Here is a 21,299-nt window from a genome sequence, read left to right as displayed (position 1 = left end):
TTAATAGAAAACTGGATACTGAGTCTCAAGTAGTTACTTGGGAGAATGGTCACATAACTGACAGGGATCTAGTTTATGGTTGGAGAGTGGTCTCTTTGGTAGTAAATAGCTGCTGGTTTACAGTTAGAAGATTACATTTGATTATAGACGTACTCTGTGAACTATTTTAACATTTGCTTCTCATACTGAACCTAGTGAAAATGAACTTTTAGTATTTCTGTTTACATTCCTAACAGTACTGGCTTGCATGCTGCAAACTGTATTGTTTTCTGTAATATTGAGTTTCACATAAATTCTTTCCTTAAGTTCATAAAAAGCCATTGCAAGAAGTGGAAATAGCAGCAATTACCCATGGTGCTCTCCAGGGATTAGCATACTTGCATTCTCACAATATGATCCATAGGTAAGTGGTTATACTTTTGCAGTCTCCTACACACTTACACCTAATTTGTTTTGTTCATTGTATCCCCTCCATCCCAAATTCAACATTGTAAGCAGAGATTTTCTTTTCACAGTATCCATATGCTCCCAAACAAGTGATTTACAGTAGTCTAAACATTAGCAAGCTCTGTATCTGCACATGCCTTGCCTCTTACTGCTGATGTTCATAATTTCTGAAGAATTCCTTCAAATACGCTATGCTTTTCAGTGCTGGTTGTCCCTAAAGCAGTGAATAGCAAGTGCACCCAAAGAGTTTGTAGGAACTGCAAGGCCAAGAATGCTGGGGCAGGGAGAGCACTAATTCTTGAAAAATTAGTTTTAAACAAACACACATGTTGAGAAGTGCACAGTAAGTTTGGGATGCAAATGTTCTTTGTGTTTAAAGTAGCTTCTGCATTTTAGTAGGAAGAATTTGAATAGCTACGTTATGAAGTCCTTTTAAAAAACTTTGATAAAGGACATACTTGATTCAGAAGGTTTTGCTGGACTAAAGTTTATCCTGTTGTACTATTTAAAGTTCATTATTAAGGCGACATTAGGACTAACATGTAAGGCAAAAGAATCCGAAATCAAGGGCCACTTCAAGCAATTAACCTAATGGTTAAAGACTTTGTGTTTGGAGGAAATGTGAATGTTTTGCAGCTTGAACATGTGAATATTAGTGTGTTTCACAGTCTGTCCAGTAGAGAGTTTTCTTTGAAGAGGAGTTATACTGACACTTGTATTCTGTCACCAGAGATATCAAGGCAGGGAACATCCTGCTGACAGAGCCAGGACAGGTGAAACTTGCTGACTTTGGGTCTGCTTCCATAGCATCTCCTGCCAACTCATTTGTGGGGACGCCATATTGGTAAGCCAAATGTACTTATTTCTGGCTTTGTGAAGTGAAAGGACCATGTATTGGCTATTTAATAGACTTGGGCTTATTTGAGCTAGCTTTGTGTTCTTTTAGTTGTGGTGGTGATAAAATGTGCTTTGTTAGAAAAAAAAGTTTGAATAGTAAGTAGGCTCTGAGTTCCAAGAAATTGTGTATCCCTGTGTTTGTAGTTCACAAAAAGTAATAAAAATATTTTGCTGTTCTACTTAGACTGACCTAAAGTGGTAGAGGTGGGATTGAATCATCTGTAATATATTTTAATCACTCCCCCCAGTGGTTTAAACAATTCATGTATTCTCACGGCGTCTGGTTTTTGAAATAACTGAAGTGTTTTTTCTTTCATAGGAAAGGCCAGGTTCACTGAACCAGCCCCTTTGCAGATCCCTTGTATGCTTTTGATCTCTTACACCTAATCTGTGGTGTTTACTCAACTGCATGTTATAATTATTTCACCAGAGTTGGTCAGCCAGCTAAACTATCGGAAATGTGGGAGGGTGAGAAGGTGGTGATACTCACAAATGAAGAGCTGGGCAAAGCACAGGAGAGCATCACACAGCCCCTGCAGGCCTGCACTAGTGTGGGTGCCTGGTCTTTGTTCCCGGTATCCCATGGTCATACCTGATACCTTGAGGACTGTTTTGTTTATGATAGCTGAAATCATGGAAACAGCTTGTTTTGTACTGATGAAGATAATGTGTTCCGTTGCCTATTTTGAGCATCAATTTCTTTCCTTAGGATGGCCCCAGAAGTGATTTTAGCCATGGATGAAGGGCAGTATGATGGCAAAGTAGATGTTTGGTCTCTTGGAATTACCTGTATTGAGTTAGGTAAGTTATTTCCTTGGAAAAAAAATAAAATGTCATTATTTAATACCCAGAACTTACTCAGCTGGATCACAGTGCAGAAGATTTGTGCTCCCTTTCTTGTCCTGGTTTCTCTGGGCCCTGAGTTTTAGAGAAAAGAGCAAAATGTGCTTTCTAGAATTCAAGACCAAGTCTCCAGTTTGATGTTTATAGAACTGGTGTTTTCATTACCTGAAGAAAAAGAGTTATATAGACAAAGAGAGTAGCCAAGTGATATCACTAAGGGTGTTCACGTTCTGTGGGAGAGGCAGTTAACTTCTGAACCGAAAAACAATCAGTTGCTGAACAGCTTTAGAAGTGAACCATTAAAGGTACCAATGTGGAGGTATGTTTAGTGATATTCGTTTATATTTTTTCTGTGAAAATTTAACATACATTAACAAATTCTGCAGTGATGAAGTTCTGGAGAAGTGGACACCTTCAAAGCTGTGTTCAGTGTGTGTTGTCACTTCTGAATAGATTTTTTTTTCCTTAAATGCAAAGATACAAAATAATCCAATTTTGAACTAATAACCTGAAACTCAAAGCCTAAAGAAATTATGGCATTGCCATTAGAACAGAGCCTGTAAAGCAGGATGTGAGTTTAAAAGGACATTGTTAGTATGGCATTCTGTTTAAATTTAACACATCGTGTTTTCTTGGAACAAAAACGCCCTTGCTGAAGCACACCATGCATGCCACTGCTCCCGTGCACCTGAGGCTGTCCTCCCATCCTTGTCAGATCTGATTGCTCCTGCTCCATCCCAACCTCCATGGAGGAGCAGCCCAGCCAAGGCAGTGAGAGCTCTCAGGAACACACTAATCCATGTGAACTGCACAGTTTAGCTAAAAATGCTGTCTGGCATTCCAAACTGTCAACTTCATTTTCTTCCAGGACGTGAAATAGATTCTTTCTTCAGAGCAGAGATTTTTTCTGTTGTTGTTGTTGTTCTTTTTTTCTTTTTTGGTTGCCAATATAAAGCAAGTTTGAAGGGGTGTGACTGTCATGACAGAATCCTGCTCCGAGTGGAGTAAGGAGACTTGGCTGGCTGCAGGGCTCCAGGAATGCAGTGAGCTCATGGCCACCACACCCCCGGGAGTCCTGCACGCCGCGTTCTTGCAGGATGAAGTGTGTTGGGCTTCGTCTATGGCTGCTGGCGTGGTGGGAGGTGAGACTAGGTCAGGACAGCAGAGCAGTGTAGGCTGGGTCCCTGTGCCTGGCTCATTTGTGTTGCTTTGAGTAAGCATGGGAAGGCAGCAGGGAAATGAGATGTCTGGTTGTCTTCTCAAATTAGCACTTATCTTAGAAATGGTCTTATTGAGGGCTCAGTTTCAGGGTTTCCAGAAGATTTCTGTTTTATTCAGGTGAGCTAAGAGGAAAAAAGGTAGAGAGAACAGTCAGTTAAAATAGTTTAATGAATAATCTGTCTGATCCTTGATAGCAGCAACTAGTTATCTGACAGATTAGAGGAGGTAAAGTGCTGAATTTGAGGAAAGACTTAAGTCCTCAATTTATCCATTCAGGAATTTGTAGGGCTTAGTTCATCCTGCCATAGCCATGAGTGAACCATGATCTCTGATCCATAGTTCAGTGCTACTATTCAACTCAGAACTGAGGAGCAGACTGAGAAAAGTAGCATTATTTTTTCCTTGTTTGTTTTTGGTTTGTTGGTTTTTTTTTTTTTTTTTTTTTTTTTTTGAGGAAGGAAAGTTTTCTGTTGCATTTTCAGTAGTGTAGGACCATCCTCGTGGCCTGACCAGCTTCTCTGGAATGTCTATGGCGAGGCTGAGCTTTATGAAGTTTGCCCCATAAACATTCTGATGAAGCTTCAATTTTGTTGTTACAGTGAGATCATCTCCTTCCTCATTAAGCTTTCATACTGTGTCAGTCTATAAGAGTAACACAAGCTTGAAAGAGAGAAGAGCGAAAGAGAAGGCAACTCTCAAAATAGTATAAAGAGTTGGCCTGTTGCTGACTTCCTGCCCATGTGCTTAGTCAGTTAAGTGTGATTTGATGGTTCTTGTAACCGGCTTTGTCTTCATCACTGCTGTCCTGCTAGAAATAAATATTTCTTAGCTTTTTAGCAACTGTATATTAAAAAAAACAAAAAGGGGGTGTATGAAACCAAGAATGCTTAGTGGCTAAACACCCAGTATAGAGCTTACTGTTAACTTACTCCTATTTTAGTACATTACAATGAGTCAGAGAACTCAACTATGATAAACCACGTAATTTAAAAGCTTGAGAGGACAAGGCATTTGATCTTCAAAGGGCTTTCATCTTCTGCAATGGCACAGGACGTATGCCAACATATCTGTCTGATTGCAGGGTAGGGTTGGTTTGGGGTTCCATGTTCAGGCAGTAGGGATTTTGCTGATGTGGTTTTCTTTTTAAAGGGATGTAAACTGTAAAAAAAAAAAAAGAGCAACAACATGAGACTATCTCCCTATATAAAAACTTCTTTTCTCTTGTGTGCAGCGGAAAGGAAGCCTCCTTTGTTTAACATGAACGCAATGAGTGCCTTATATCACATAGCGCAGAATGAATCCCCTACACTACAGTCTAATGAATGGTGAGTATTGCTGAGGGAGGAATGTTGTAGGGGATCGCTGTAAATGGAGTGCTTTGTCATGCTGAGTTCTTGAAATGGCTGGAGTCCTGTTGGGAGGATGTGAGCTGGAAGGTTCTCATTAGATTCACTATACATTTCGTACACAAAACTGACCAATTACTAAATATACGTTTGAGACTCTTCAGTGTACCAGGAACAGGACAGGCTGCTGCAAGAACTTAAGATCCTGTAAAAAATTCCGTTCGTGGGTCAGTAAACTTTTGAAGCTCGCAAGCTAGCCAAAACTCTGGGTTTTAGTGGTTTTTTTATCACAAACCACACTGTCCATTTCTAAACCCTGTTTTGTTGAAGTATTGCTTTGCAAGATGAAGACACAGCCTGTGTGTGGCAAGTGTCTGTTGCATAAACTTCAAAAGAATAAAGCAGAGTAGTACCATTTTGCGCCTCAACAACTGTCTTTTGAAAACAGCAAATAAACTAATTTCAGAAGTTGAAAATGTCCTAATTATGGTTTACTGAACCATAGTTCTTAGCCTAGGAGCTACAAACATCCAGATGTGAGTATCTTGACTCTTTAATGAATTAAACTGGGTTGTTAACTTAGGGAGATTTTTTTTTTCTTCTCCCTGACACAGGTCTGATTATTTTCGAAACTTCGTAGATTCTTGCCTCCAGAAAATTCCTCAAGACAGGCCTACATCAGAGGAGCTTCTGAAGGTTGGCTTGCTTGTCCTTTCTGTTTTCCATGTGGTATTAAAAAGAGGCTGTGCCCTGTGATGATGATCTGTCTCACCTACTGTCCAAGGTTATGGTTAATGATGCTCAAACACCTTTGAGCTGCGAGTGCTGTGGGGTGTACTGAGCTGGCAGCCCTGGCTTTACTGCCTGTCTGCAGTGTCTCAGAGTGTTCCCCAGGTGACTTTCCAAGCCAGCCTTGGAGTTATCATAAAAGGTCACTCCACCAAGTGACACCGGATGACCATCGACTTGTCAAGAGTTTTATTTTGTAAACTCAATCATTCCAGTGATTATAATTAATCCTGGCAGAGCTGCTGTGCATTAGCTAGCAAATACCTTTTGTTACTTCTCTCTGTGTTCTGTGCTATAGAACACTCCAATGTGCTTTACACAGTACCTGAAATCCACTGTTGGGGAAAAGGGGGTGAAAGAAAGCAGTTTTTCCTCCCTGTATTTTTCCTTGGCATGAAAAAGCCTTAGCAGTCTACAGGCTTTCTCTTGCTTTATTTCTTTGCTTCTTTTTTAGTTCTTCATTTGTGCTCCTGAATGCTGCAGGTACTTGGCTTTGCTCACTGTAGTCTGGAGACAAAGCCAGTGGGCTAGATTGTTGAAAAAGGCTGACATGTGAACAGAACTCAGAGAGAAGTTGGGTGTTGGAGCTGCTTTTTTGTGTGACTTTGATGGATTTCCTTTGTGGCATCAGGTGGCATTCGGAATTTTGCTAACTTGTCATTCTCTTTACAGTGCTTCTCACATTTTGGGTTTCTTTTTATCCTGGCCCTGTTTCTGCTAAACAGTGTTTTTCCAAATTTTTTGCATTGCAGGGAAATGGATGCTATTTATGAAGGTTTTATCAGCACCTTTTTGCATGTTTTTTACCTAAAAATGGCTCTGAGGACTTGTGCCTCTTTGAAAACTGTCTATTCAGAAAGTAAATGCAATTATCCAGGAAAGGTTTCAGTGTGGGTGTGTAGTCCTGCCATTTCAGAATTCTACAGATTGGTTTTATTTTGAGCAATGTACTGCAATTAAAGAGAACATTGATGGAAATAATACATTTGGGAATGTATTCCTTCCATAACTATAGTCTGAAACAGCTGCATGCCACTTTACAGGGACAGGTAGGGAATGTGCAGTGTTGGAAACAGCATTGCAGTTCTCCAAAGGAACAAAATGAAAGTAGTGGTGGTGTTAATAATGACTCATGCTTGCACAGCACATTGCATCTGGAGACTGCAAAAGCTGCTTCTGACATACATAGACAGTTCTTGCTTTACCTTTTGGCAAAATGTACCCACCTTTGCAGAGAAATGTGGTGAATATCTCCAAGAGAAGAGCAGAACACAGGGAACTGTTCCAGGACCAGGCTCTAAGGTTCACAGCCTATTTTATGACTCAGAGTTGTATGATGAATATTTGATTCCCAGGCTTTTCTAAACAAGGAAAAGGGTTTTATACTGAGAGTTAGCTGATGAGTTAACTAACATTTGGTTAAAGATACTAGCCCCTCTAGTACCTTTAGCTTTTATTTGGTATTTGTTGCTCTTCCCTCACTAAACCACAAGTAGATTATGTCTCTGAAGTCTAGGTTTATAGTGAGTAAGTTTTCATGGCGTGTAAAATGCCATTTCTGGGTTTTTACATCTTTATTTTTTGGTACACTCATTCTGAAATCTGTCTGGATTGTGAAGTCTAAAAATAATGCCAGTGTTAGCTGTGAAGGTCTTCTCCTGTGCAGGGAAGAGGGCTAATAAACCCAACTAGAGCTCATCACTGTGTCCTCAAAGCATGTGCATTGGAGGCATGAGAGGCCACTCACCTATTTGTGTGTCCTGCAGCACATGTTTGTTCTTCGAGAGCGGCCCGAAACAGTGTTAATAGACCTGATTCAGAGAACAAAGGATGCAGTGAGAGAACTGGACAACCTGCAGTATCGTAAAATGAAGAAGCTCCTCTTCCAGGAGGCCCACAATGGCCCTGCAGTGGAAACACAGGAGGAGGAGGAGGTGAGAGAAATGCTGGATTTCATCACTGAACCAGAGAAAATGAGACTGTCATTTAAATAACCACAATTCAGATATTGCTGAAACAAAGGGAGGCTGTTTACACACCTGGCTGTAAACACTGTCTCCCTCTTTGTGCTTGGAATAAAGCTACCTCAAGGCACAAACAAGGACAAACAGGGTAGATGCCTAGTGCTGGCAAGAAGCTGTGCCATGTGTTCATGCTTGAACAGTCAGCTTCCAGTCCTGTAAATCCTTGCTTTCTTTGCCTGTTTATGAGGCTTCATGAGGACTCTTTAGCAACTGCAGTTAACCTCTGTTTTGACCATATGTACCGAAAATGTTGTTCTAAATATAAGGCATAGAGGTTTGTACTTGATTTATTAAAAAACAAAAAAAAAAAAAACAAACCAAAAAAAAAAAACAGGTCATCAGGGAAATTGATTTCTCTTTTTTGGGTTGAGTGCTGCAGTCATCATGCAGAGGCAGAGACTCTGAATTCCAGTTCTCATGTGCAGAAAGGAACCTGCAAGGTGCAGGGTCCCATCTGAGCACTCAGGTGATGCTGGTGTCACAGCAGTTTCTGGTGACACGCTGTGGCTGATACATGATAGAGTTCAGCTTGTTAACAGGCTCGCTGTTGAAAATAATCTGACATCAGCCAGTTAATCTTGACAAGGCTGACTCTTTCTCTCCACAGCATCCCACAGGAAAAACGCTTCATGGCCATGCCTGGAGGGTGGAAAGTGCCATGACGTGGCAGGTGGATGCCTTTAGAGAGAAATGGAATGAATGTTCCATTTGGTAGTGTCTGCAGGTACCACCGGCATGGGTTTTAATTTTCTTTCTTAATTCCTTTCTCCTAGGAACAAGATCATGGTGTGGGCAGGACGGGAACAGTGAACAGTGTCGGAAGTAATCAGTCCATTCCTAGTATGTCTATCAGTGCCAGTAGCCAAAGCAGTAGTGTTAACAGTCTTCCAGATGCCTCAGATGATAAGAGCGAGCTGGATATGATGGAGGGGGACCACACCGTGATGTCAAATAGTTCTGTCATTCATTTAAAGCCGGTAAGCACTGGATTCTTAGTAGAGAACTTCAAAGGTGTAAAGTGGGAGAGAATTTGGTTGGCACAAAGTCAGCTGTTCCCATTCCCAAGTCATTATCTGCAGTTTATATTATTGTGCACCAAATATATATATATGAATGTGCACTGGAGACTTGGGAAAGTGGCTGTGAAGATCTTTTTTGTTGTTGTTAATTCACTAAAAATTATTTTACTAATGGAATTGTTTCAAAAGCAGTTCGCTTTATCTGGAGGAGTTGGAATGGGAGGTTATAAATAGATTTGTTTGATGGGTACCCTTAACATGCATAGCAATGCCTTGTGGGACAACAGGATATGTGAGTTCCCCTTTTTACCTTCTCATTAGAGAATTCTTAAAGTTAGGACCTACAGTAGAAGCTGAAATCAGTTCTGCAGCACCTAGCTTCCCAGCACTTGATTTGAATATTTTGTTAATGAATAAAGTATAGGAAAAACAAATGCAGCAGAAAATCGCTTCCCTGCTTTCCCTCAGCCAAATGAAGGGTGGGCTGGGGAGTGCCCTCTGAGCTGGGCTGCTCTTGGCATGGAGGGGTTGTCACTGGTTTGCTCAAAGCACTGCCGTTTCCATGGCTAATGATAGGCGTGGCTACCATGTCTTGTTCTTTGCCCAGATATGCTACAAAGACACAGGTATTTCCTCAGGGAGTTAATTAGTGTATCATATCTAACTAGTAATCGCTCTGTGATGAATGACAAACTCAAAATAAGAATGTGGAATACACCATGACAAATTTTAAAATTTGCTTTGAGGTATTTCTGCAGTGGGTGTAATGAAAATCTTATACTGTCAGAGCTACAAAGATCTTGTTTTGTCTTTCAGGCTTGATAAAATCTACTTCATAGCTTTTATGTTTTGTTGAAGTAAACTGTTTAACTCAGCTTTCAGTTTTCCAATTCTTTTTCTCATTTTCAGCTTTAATTAGTAATCTTCCTCTTAGTAATAAAAATTCATGATGAAAATTCTGAAAGCAAAGGTCGTAGATCAGAACTCCTTCTGCAGTATATACCTTCATTGGCAGGAGGATCTTTCAGGGCTGATGAATGTAAAACACTTTTTTTCTTCCTTTGAAATAAAAAGACCGAAATTAAAAACCTTTAGTAACACAGTTTCTCCTATTCTCTGACATTATTTTGCTGATAAGGAGGAAGAGAACTACAGAGAGGAGTCGGATCCTCGGACAAGGGCATCAGAACCCCAGTCTCCTCCCCAAGTGTCTCGCCACAAGTCTCATTATCGCAACCGGGAGCACTTTGCTACCATACGCACAGCGTCGCTGGTACGTGGAGGGTTGGTCTGGGGAGAGCTCTGCAGGAGGGGATGCTTTGAACACAGCTCTGTGCAACTTCTCAGAGCTTTCAGAATACCACCAGAATATGAGCTGTCTTCCTTGACTGAGATACTGTCACTGAAATAATTTAGTGTCAGTTATTAAAAGCTTCAGTGAGACACCTGGACAAATGTAATTTGTGTATATTAAATAGTCTCAAATCCAATGTGCCCCTTAGAATATAAGAAGCCATTTATAATAATGAGGTGGTTTTTAATTTCATATGCATATTATGAATATTTGTGTATGTGTGTGTATATGTATCCACCCTCATTGTATTGGGCTAAAAGACCATTATTTAGTACCAGCTTTATAACAATTGTACGGTTTTTCTGCTGGAGCCCATGTGAGCTTATCTCCTACAGCAGAATTGAGTTTTTAATCTGCTCTGCTGCCATTAGGATATGTGCTTTTCTTTACAACAAAATCATATTTCTTAACTGAATCGTATTCTTTTGTGGTTTGAAGACTGCTGAAAAGCAGATTAAGCAGCATTAACTTCCTCTGGCCCGATGTGGTTATCTTCCTAGGTGACAAGGCAAATGCAGGAACATGAGCAAGACTCTGAGCTCCGAGAGCAGATGTCTGGTTATAAACGTATGAGAAGGCAGCACCAGAAGCAACTGATGGCATTAGAGAATAAACTGAAGGCAGAGATGGATGAGCACCGCCTCAGGTTGGACAAAGATCTTGAAACACAGCGTAACAATTTTGCTGCAGAAATGGAAAAGCTAATTAAAAAGCACCAAGCAGCCATGGAAAAAGAGGTAGGAGATTATGGTTTATCAGACCAACCCATGTTTGTTAATTACATTGAGTTGTCCACTTCCCCTCACTGATGCCGAGATGACAGTGTGGACTCTGAGATGTCTTGTTTTTAGGAGTCAAGCAAATTACAAATTAGAAAAAAGGTTAATACATCACCTCCTTACACTAAGGGGTTATGTAACTAGAGGAAAGGTATGTCCTTCACGGCAGTGGGTTGCACTGAATGTTAAAATCCTGACCTCAGAGAAAACACTTGTGAGGGTTTTCCTCTCTTGCCACGTCTGTGCTGTCAATAATTGCCTGCCATTGAGTGCTGTGGAGGCAGATCAGCCTGCGGAGAAATGTGCCAGCTACGCTTAAATGTTCACTGTCTAGTTGTGTATGGATATGGGGGGGCTCTGCTTTTAAATAATTGATAATGAAGTGGTGCTGCCTACAGCAGTTATTATCGATTTTTGTTCATCTCTGATCTCTCAGTGGAAGGCTGAGGATATAGTTTATCATAAGGTTTCGACTTTGTTAGGCAAGATTAGTTAGACAATAGGGCTGAGGGAATGTGGCACTGGAGGAGGACTCTGCTGGGTGCCTTGATGGGATGCGGAATGAGGGGAGAGTGAGGACAAGCATCTCTGACTTGGACTTGTCCAGAGGTGTAGTGGATATTGTGGTGACTACCATGAGTTCTGGGTCTTGAGGATGAAACCGGACACGAACTGTAATCCATTGGGACTCAGACTGACTTGGCTGCTGATTTGCTGTAGGCTAAAGTGATGGCCAATGAGGAAAAGAAGTTTCAACAGCATATTCAGGCCCAACAGAAAAAAGAATTGAACAGTTTCCTGGAGTCCCAGAAGAGAGAATATAAACTCCGTAAAGAGCAGCTGAAAGAGGTAACTCATCTCCAATGAGAAATATGTGATATGGTGTGAGAGCGGTGAACATGCAAAAATCAAAGTGACATTGTGCACCACTGAACTTCCACAGGATTGCAGGGAGTTCTGCATTTCATGAGCAGGGTCCTGTGTGTACTATATTTGTTTCATATCTTTGACCTTTGAATAAGAGAATTTATTTAGTCAGTATGTTTCACAAGAAAAACCTGTATGTTTTTCTTGTGAAAGTACAAACCCTCTCCATTGTTTAATACTGCTTTTTGGCCAGAAACATGCAAATTTGACAAGCCTAAGGAATGAAAAAAGATAGTTTATGAAAGATCATGAAGATTTTTTCATACATTGTTGTTGCAGGTAGTGGTCATTCCCTGCAGCAGTTAGTGAAGTTTCTTATCACTGAATGATATTCCTGTACAGGAGCAATAGAACAGAGCAGTAAAGATGAACTGCATTTTTTGTAAGGAAAATACCTGTAAAGCACTATTAATTTTAATGGAGAAACCTGTGTAATTACTTAATAATCATTGCATTTTAGTGAAAGTTGAGATCTCTGTGAAATGCAAAGAAACTGTAGAATCAAACTTCCTTTTTCTTTTTTTGGAGTGACTGAGACCATAAGCACTATAAATAATTTTTTTGAAAGAACCATTTAATGCTCAACCATCAACTTGTGTGACACAACTTTGGAACTTGCTCCAGAGGGAAATATTCCCAAACATAGGCATTTCCCAGGAGAAAAAAAAGGCTAAAGAGCAGCAGAGCCAAAAAAGATCTAACAAAAAACTAGAGTAGCGTGGGCTCTTTATAATAACATAGAATCTTTTTCTAAGTGGGCAGTAGATCACAGAGCACCAAGAAACACTGATGAAATACAGAGGAGTTCTGTCTCATACTTCAGTTGAAATGTATCACAACAAGTCTTAATTACTGCATGGGCATCTCTAGTATGCAATTCAAGCAAGCAGAGTCTTTTGCCAAAGAAACTTTAAGCTATGTTTTACAAATGTGGAAAGTTTTAAGTTTTACCTGTGAGCTTCTTTACATTGTTTTTGTTAGTTATGGGATCTCAACGAGCAACTCTGTCTTGATGAGTTACTGTAAAATGGGTATGTTCTCTGATCAAGCAAGTCACAAAAAATTTTCTGATGTGCTTCATGTGGCTGGAGTTCTGCTTGAACCACAGGATAGCAATGCTCTCCTTCTGCCAGTCCTTTGGGAGCCTGTAAAAATGTTTGCTAGGCAGTATGACAGTACCTTCAAGTGTTTTCAGTGGCAACCACACATTTTTACATTTTCAGCTAATATGTAAGTCTGGAAACTGTGGACATAAACCAGTATTTTGGCCAGTGCAAAAAAAAAAAAAAAGGGCTATAGTTGAATTTGCTCTGCTGTGAATTGTCTCCTGGTATTTCCTTAGTGTTATTTATGGGATATGATGCATTTTGAAGAGGCTGAGATGGCACCAATTTTGAGAAGGGGGTAGAACATAGTTCAGGGGTTTATTAGCCTGGTCTGTCCAGTTCATGGCCAAGGAACTTAATGTAACTATTCCCCAATTAATTACCTTGCGATTATCAGGAGCTGAATGAAAACCAGAGCACTCCAAAGAAGGAGAAGCAAGAGTGGCTCTCCAAGCAGAAGGAGAACATCCAGCATTTCCAGGCAGAAGAAGAGGCCAACCTACTGAGGCGTCAGAGGCAGTACTTGGAGCTGGAGTGTCGTCGCTTCAAGAGACGGATGCTCCTGGGCCGCCATAACCTGGAGCAGGACCTGGTTCGGGAGGTAAGGGAACAGGCAGAGATGAAACCTGGATACACCTGTGTGAAGTGCATCTCACAGGAACACCTGCAGTCCAACTCAAATCAAACAGAAGTGTTTGTTACTGCATGCAAAGTGTTCTGGTAGAACAGTGGTTGGTTGCTTTGTAGCACCATCTGATAATCCCTGTGGTATCCAGTGTACAGGTTAATGCCCTGTTGCGGGAGAATTTGTTAGGTCCAAAAAGTCATCAGACACAACAGTTAACAGAAAATGCTTACTGTGAATCCTGTTGAGCATCTAGAACAGGAAGAAGAAAAGTGAAATGAGGAAGGAAAAATTACCGGTGGCGTTGCTGTCTGCTGCTGATAAGACCGAGAAACTCTGTGGTCTGTCCTCAGATGCCTTGGAAAGGGAGAAATGCCCTTGTGAACAAAGTGAAATGTCACTTTGTCAACGGAAATCCAAGTAAGTACAAAGAACCTAATAATTCCCTCTGTCCTCCTGCTAGGAGCTAAACAAAAGGCAGACACAGAAAGACCTGGAGCACGCCATGCTGCTGCGTCAGCACGAGTCCATGCAGGAGCTGGAGTTCCGCCATCTCAGCACCATCCAGAAGATGCGCTGCGAGCTGATCCGGCTCCAGCACCAGACCGAGCTCACCAACCAGCTGGAATACAACAAGCGCCGGGAGCGGGAGCTGCGGCGCAAGCACGTCATGGAGGTCCGGCAGCAGCCCAAGAGCCTGAAGGTACTAAGTGGTGTAGGAGCTCCAAAGGTACCAAGGGATGTAGGAGCTGGTGGTAGTGGAAAAGTGGTCCATGGAAAAGTGGTCCGTTACAGCCTGTTTGCAGTGCAGGCAGGACCAATGTGATTTGAAGCTCATTAACTTGAAGAGTTCCATGATTGTGGTGATCAGGGTTACAGGGCAGGCCACAGTAGCACTAATCCCGCCTTTTCTTTGAAGAGCTCTTCTCAGCAATGTCCCTTCCTTTCTTGGGTAGTTTAAAATGCATTTAATGTTCACAGTATGCTTTTTTTTTTTCCCCCCCTCCTACATCATTTTCTGATCCTTCTCTCCCCCATATACAAAAATAAAACCCAGTATTTCTGTAATGAAGCAGTGCAATTTAAAAACAAAACCCAAAAGCTTTGTGTTGCTGTGTGCATCAAAATGATCTGTACTCTCAGTCTTGGCTAACTCACCTGGTTAGTGCTTTTATATTAAAGCTGACATGGTGGCAAGTGGGGAAGGGGGAAGAGAGAGACACCAGCCAAGTGCAGTGTCCTCAGGAAGCTCCTGGCACTGACCTTTGCTGTGTGTTTCTTGGGTTTCTCATGCTGCCCTTGTAGCTATGGTGGCTGACCAGAATTATGGGGCCTCAGTGATTGAGGCTTTTAGTGTTCTCATTTAAGCCTTCACTTCATCCAAAGAAGTCCAGTGGTTTATTCTGAAGTGTCTGAGAAGGGAGTATAAGGCCTTTCACAAAGCTGCCTGGTACATTTCCTTTGAGGAGGCAGACTTCTTCTCTCCACCCAGTGTTCAGCTATGCCAGTAACAAAATGAGTGTATGGCATACTGAACATGGAGTTTCTTTGTTGTTCTACATCTTTCCTCTTCATGATATTTTCCATCTGACTTAGTTTTCACCACCTGCAAGTTATCTTTTTACAGAGAAAATAACCAACTTGAAAAAAGAACTTCAGAAAAGAAAAAAATATACCTGATTTGTCAATATTAGAATAATATTAAATAATGAAAACCTGGCTTGTGAGAGAGAACAAGGGACCATCTGATCACTGTTGAGAATCTCCAAGGATATAGTGTATAAATAGCAGATGACTTCACAGGGAAGCTGTGCTGCACTCTGAGCTGAATAAAACTGAAGCAGCTGTATTAGGTTGATCCTTCTGAGATTAGCATGAATGAGTTCTGCCTCCCCAAGGTGATGTGGTGCAAACACGAGTGGGCAGCATGTCCGCTCTTCCCTGGCTGCTGTTGGGACAGCAGGATCTGTGGTACTTCTGTGCTGCAGGGGCTTGGCTGCCCTCTCACCTCTGCAGACTCTCCAACTCCTTCCCTTTTCCAGGGAGGACAGGGCTGGAGCATTTTGCAGTGAGCATGGAAAGCTTGCACTTTGCTTTGCATGGCTGTTCTGTGATTAGTGAAGGATTTCAGGCTTGAGCTGTCAATCCTGCACCTTTGCGTACACGCAGTGCTAACAGCACAGCCCGTGGACAACCATCGGGTTTGTAGCACAATCCCCTCTTTATCGAGGCTGTTCTCTAGCATTAACTCCTTCTCCTGCTTCTGACTAATGCAGGCAAGTATTCTTAATTGAATAGATAATTTGACCATTTGTTCAGTTTCTCTCCCCAGCAACGTTTTCCCTCAAGGGCACATTTCAGGCTTTCCCTTTGTTATTTAGTGAGGCCCTTTGTCCTGGAAGCACGTTTTTAACGGTCAGTGTCTGTTCTATGACAGCACCAGAAGGACCCATAACTAGAATTCACCCTTCAGTGAAAACGGCTGTTATTATTTCGAGTGTGTTAATTGTGATGCAAATACCCTCTTGCTGGTATTTCACAATACTAGGTCAAAATGATCTTGTCAGAAGTCTGACTGGAAATCTTACCCCTCCCTTCTGTTTCCTGTTGTTAAAGCCTTTGGATTGGGAGCCTGTAAACAGTCTGGTGTCCAAGCAAGACTTCACAGAAAATGAGGACAAAATAGGTTGATAGTGTTTTGCTGTGACCAGGTCCCTGATGGGAATGTGTAACCTGCTGACACTTCCCTTAAGGGCAGTGAGAAACAACCTTAAAGGTTTCCTGGAAGGAAATAACTTTCTGTGAAATTTAGAAAGGTTAAAAGTGATGCATTCCTCTTCATGATACATGTTTTGATATGGATGAAACACATATTTGTCCTGCTCTCTGCATCAGGTTAGCAAAGTGTTATTGTTTTATGAAGCAAAGTGTGCTTGGGCTGGGTGTGTTGTTTGATCCCACTGCACCTTTTGAGGTGGCTGCAAGTGCTGTGCTTATCACCTGCCCTGCTGATCCCTGAGTTAGTGCCAGGAGCTGGCAGTGGAGGGGCTGATATGGCCATGCACAGAGATTTGCCTCACTGGTTTTGATCCCAGAGCTCTTCCAACTTACTGCAACAGGAATCTGGTCCTGTGCTCTGTTGGTGCCTCTAGTGCTTCAGTATTTGGCACAGTGCCTAACAATGAGAATGTCCTCATGTCTGATTTTAGTGGTTTATGTTTATTTATTTATTTATTCTTACCATGGTGAACTTGACCATCTGTCAGTTAACCACCATCGCTCATCACTTCTGGGTTTTGCTTTGTTGGAAGTATCCCTGCCAGCCATCCCATAGAAGGATACAGGGAACTCCACAACACCCTCCTTTTCAGGATCTTGAAACACTTAGGTGTTAACCCTCACAAGCTTCTCTGGAGACAGGTAAAAGAAAAAAAATAATTTATTCTAGGTCATACAGCAAAAACAAATGCCAGTACCTTTTCCAGGATTGGTGTCTCCCAGCCCTGTGTGCAATCACAGCTATGTCTCTAAACAATTCAGAGATGCTAGCAAGTGCAAGGGGAGAAAAATTCCATCTCCAGTAATACTGGGGAATTGTTTTGTTTGCTAGACCAGCACAGTATTACTGTTTTGTGGTGTACATTTTAAAACATCTAGTCTTTTTGGGGTTCTCTGTGAAAACCAGGTTCGTAATATCAAGGGTTAGAATACATCTTATATTCACCAAACCCTCAATGGAAAAAGTGTTATTCTTTTTTCCTGTCCTCTCCCATGCACCAGATCTGCTTCTTTTCATAACATTAAGTGCTGTTCATATATATGTGCCATACAAGCACAGTTGTGTAAGTATGGCTTTTGGTGCTAATAAGTATTAGTCCTGTCCCTCAAGAACTTTTCTTGAAAAGCAACACCCAGGACTGGATCCAGTCCAGTGACAAATGTGAGGCTCTTTGTGCAAAGACAGCTGTATTTAGGCTGGAGCTTTGTTATGAAAGTGTCTGTATTGTAATTGTTTCGCACAGTAGCAGTGTCAAAGCAGCTGCAGCAATAGTCATTGCCTCTTGTGTATTTTGCTTCCCTCCTTGCACTGTAGATGTTAATATACATTTGTGGATTCTTGAACTCATATCCTTAATGTAATCCTAAATATCCATTTGAATGGATATTTCGCTCATTTGAAACATGCTGGTTTTTTCTTTGTGTCCCCTCCATCTTTCCAGTCAAAAGAACTACAGATAAAGAAGCAGTTTCAGGATACATGCAAGATCCAAACCAGACAGTACAAAGCACTGAGAAACCATCTGCTGGAGACCACGCCAAAGAGTGAACATAAAGCTGTCCTCAAACGGCTCAAGGAGGAGCAGACCCGGAAGCTGGCTATCCTGGCTGAGCAGTATGATCACAGCATTAATGAAATGCTCTCTACACAAGCTGTGAGTCGCCTCCGAGGGACCCAGGGTTCCTCAGCCAAAGAGGGATGTTTGCATTTTAACCGCTCTGTATCCTGACAGCAGGCTTTCTGCTTCCTTGCTGCACACGCTATTCCCTGCACAGTCCTTCCTCTGTGTTTAGAAAGCAGAGTTCAAATGCAGAGGAAAGACCTACCACCCCCTCCAGGCAGGCTGAAGCTGAAGCTGCTGTTGTAGAGATGCAAAGTGATGCATCTGTGTGGCCAGAGGACTGCTTTTGCATGAAATGTGGCAGCATAAACATCCCTGTTAGAGCATCATTACATCGTTTGCAACTGGCTGTCTTAACTCATTTAGATTTTGATTTGTTGATGATACCAACCCAAGCATGTGCCACTAGTAGAAGATGCTCATTGAGTCATGGAGGAGTCCACAGTTTTGACTGTAAATCTGAGGTCAAACTGTTGCGAAAGTTCTGTGATTCCTTCTTTAAGGAGTGACCACATGAGCAATGCTTCGAATCCTTGCTACATTAAATGTGCACTTTTCTTTGCAATTCTTGCATATTGCGTCCTGCTCACATCACTTTGTACACAAATTTAACGCTGTGAGGCAGGGTAGCTGGCTTCATTTATGATGGGAAGGTTAAAAGTTCAGTATCATATTGCTTTTAGGTTTATTTCATTATATCCTTGTGCCCAAAGTCCTGCATTGGCAGGGCTGTGGACTTAAGTCTCCTGGGTAGAGGTAATTGGTTAATCCAGTTGAACAGAGCAAGAGAGCTTCTCTTTGCCTGTAGTGAAAGGAGAGCTGAGGATGTTTGCACCTCCAGCAGTCTGGTCTCTGCAGTGTGGATCGTGGTTCCTGAGGCGCCACTGCTCATCAGCATCACTTGCATCAGTGCTGTGGGCTCACTGTCACCAGTCTTTGTCACTATAGGTCCTCTGTTCAGCGAAGCGAAGTACAATAGAGACCAATTGTATTGCTAAGAAAACAATGTCCCAACCCATTCTCCCCCTCCCCGCGGTCCTCCCCTGGAGTGTCAGCAGTGGTTACCCCGTGGTGAAACGTCTCTATTGTCTGTCTTTTCCCAGCTGCGTTTGGATGAGGCGCAGGAAGCAGAGTGCCAGGTTTTGAAGATGCAGCTGCAGCAAGAATTGGAGCTGCTGAACGCATATCAGAGTAAAATCAAGATGCAGGCAGAAGCCCAGCATGATCGGGAGCTGCGTGATCTTGAGCAGAGGGTGTCCCTCCGCCGGGCCCTCCTGGAGCAGAAGGTAAAGTGAACCATCCTAAGCACACTCCATATTTCAGATCCTAAATTCCACTTATCAGTGAAAGAGAAACTGCTCTTTGCTGTATATAGTAACACAGATCATTTGGGTGTTTGTCTCTCTGGGGTTGAAAGCTCAATGACACATAGACTAAACTTTCTGCCAGCTCAGCCCTCCTGTGTGAGCAGCTTCTGGCTGGGATAGAGCTGCCTGAAGTGTGCCAGAGGGGGCTGTGCCTCCCTGGGCAGAAGGGAAAGAGAATTGTTCTCTCTGTCTCTAAGCTGGATATTGGCTTTTCTGGCCCATCAGAGAGCAGACAGTAACAACCTAAAGCTGAGGGCTGCAGTTTCCCTATGAAATTATGTGTCTTAACGAGCAAACTCAGGTAGCCAAAACCACAGGTATGTGCATCTGCTGCTCCTGAGATCTCAGCTTGTAGTTGGCTACATGTATTCAGGTGCTCCTTGTTGAAGTTCGCTTTTCTGTGCAGTGCCAGACGTGTAGAATATGGAGTAGCCTACACAGACCAAGGGAAGGGAAATGCACCAAAAACTGGTGAAAGGAAATATACTGTCAGCCTTCCTTCTGCAGTTGTTTTCCCTCTGGACTTGCCCTATAGGTGTCAGCCATTGCCATTCACACAAAAGTTCCCAGTTTTGTTCATCAATGTGTAATAAATTAGGGTGATTCCTCTGTGGCCTCGAGGTTCTTTACACTGAAATTCTTCCAGGGGCTAATGGATGGATACTGGGATAGTCCACAGAGCAGTGCTCCACCTCACGGCCAGAGAAGGGAGCACCCCCAAGGAGGCAGCACAGCCCTTTCAGTCTTTGGTCTTCTGCAAGGAGGCAATTGCTCTCAGAAAACAGATGGATTTGTGAAAGCAGAGTTCCTGTGTGTCACTCGTGTGCAATAGCTGCCTTTAGACACCACTGCTGGTTATTTTGGTCCCAGCTCCCGTCACAGCCTGGCACGAGTATGGATTTATCTGGAGGTGCATTGCCCTCTGGTGGCATGAGCTGCTCGGGGAGGAAGTGCCACAGTGAGCCAGTGCTCCCTGCTCTGTGGGAGAAGCATATGTTGCAGATAGTGTTAGAAGCTGCAGCGAGGCTAGTGACTCAAAGAAACCCATATCAACCAATAATGTTGTAGAAATCTTCCACTGTGTACCAGGATTGAAGTCTCTGTGCATGGAAAACCCCTGTGGATGATTTGGCATCATGGAGATAGGAAGCTTAGCAATACTACTTCACAGAGAGGAAAAAATGATAGAAATATCACCTAGCATAATTTTCTACATGCTTGTGTCTATAGCACAAACATATATTGCCTTAGAATAGCAAAAAAATTGATGGTGTTTCAGCTTTCATAGGTTCCTGTAGCAATATGTGCAGTCTTGGCACATGAAAATCACAAGTCATGCACCAGCAATGAGACCTTGGTGGGGTTCCAGGCACTTGGCAGTGACTCAAGGGCAGACATGTGGGTCCAGAGGCAGACACGTCGTTCTTTTGCAAGGGTATTTTTTGGGAGGAGAGGTGATGTTCTGTTTTTGTAAGAGCTAAGAGTTGTGAGTGTTCCGGTGTGGGTCCCTCAGCGATGTCACCTGGTGTTTGCTGGCATGTGCTAACTGAAGCTGGCAGCCAGAGAAAGGGCAGGTATGTGCTCAAGATGAATGTCTGCATTTATATGCACAAATAAACGTGTAGCCTGTGGCAAAGTCAGTCCCTGGTGTTCAATAATAAACCAGATTCCAGAAGTTAGTGTATGCATAGAAATCTGCTTCCTTTTCAGCAGGCTGCCCTTTATTTTTGGTGGTGCCCATCACCATAACTCACCAGAGCATGCGTGTCATGTCCAGCCCTGGAGTAAGGAGGGAGTAGCCAAGCCCCATTGATGTGAAATGTTGTTTGTATTGCACCAGCAATGAGCATGTCCCAAGAGTGTCTTTAAAAGAGTTCAGATTTAGTCATTTCCTTCCCACATGCCTCAGACACTTCATTTTCAGAGTGGTTTGAGTGATGTCACTTTAACAAAGTGTCAGGCCTTTCAGTGAAGTTCAGTTGCACCAAGTCCTGTGTGTTACACTGTCACTGAGACTGAAAAAGGTGACATGCTGAAGACATTGAAAAAGGAGGATTCTACTTAGAAAACAGGACAGGAAAAAAACAAGCAGAACCTTTTAAAGAGCTAATGTTAGAGAAGGCACCTTCTTCCTCTGCTGCCTTTGTGGCTTTCA

At 42.4% G+C, this 21,299-nt stretch overlaps 1 protein-coding gene across 1 annotated transcript in view; it reads left to right on the top strand.

Moving 5' to 3' along the window:
* TAOK1 (TAO kinase 1) overlaps positions 1–21,299 on the top strand; it is a 68,821-nt gene that overhangs the window by 38,023 nt on the left and 9,499 nt on the right. Inside the window, exons 6-19 of the mRNA XM_083875230.1 lie at positions 307–403; positions 1,178–1,291; positions 2,054–2,145; positions 4,640–4,733; positions 5,369–5,450; positions 7,310–7,477; positions 8,341–8,544; positions 9,725–9,859; positions 10,441–10,677; positions 11,440–11,568; positions 13,150–13,353; positions 13,841–14,080; positions 17,598–17,810; positions 18,881–19,063. Of these exons, the coding sequence (XP_083731356.1) occupies positions 307–403; positions 1,178–1,291; positions 2,054–2,145; positions 4,640–4,733; positions 5,369–5,450; positions 7,310–7,477; positions 8,341–8,544; positions 9,725–9,859; positions 10,441–10,677; positions 11,440–11,568; positions 13,150–13,353; positions 13,841–14,080; positions 17,598–17,810; positions 18,881–19,063 (2,192 nt within the window). The remainder of the gene's footprint in view (positions 1–306; positions 404–1,177; positions 1,292–2,053; positions 2,146–4,639; positions 4,734–5,368; positions 5,451–7,309; positions 7,478–8,340; positions 8,545–9,724; positions 9,860–10,440; positions 10,678–11,439; positions 11,569–13,149; positions 13,354–13,840; positions 14,081–17,597; positions 17,811–18,880; positions 19,064–21,299) is intronic.

Source organism: Zosterops lateralis (genome assembly GCF_965231275.1).
Source record: "Zosterops lateralis genome assembly, chromosome: 19".
In the NCBI taxonomy this organism is placed as follows: Eukaryota; Metazoa; Chordata; class Aves; order Passeriformes; family Zosteropidae; genus Zosterops; species Zosterops lateralis.
The sequence above is the reverse complement of the archived record's forward strand: the minus strand, read 5'-3'. Positions and strand labels throughout refer to the sequence as shown.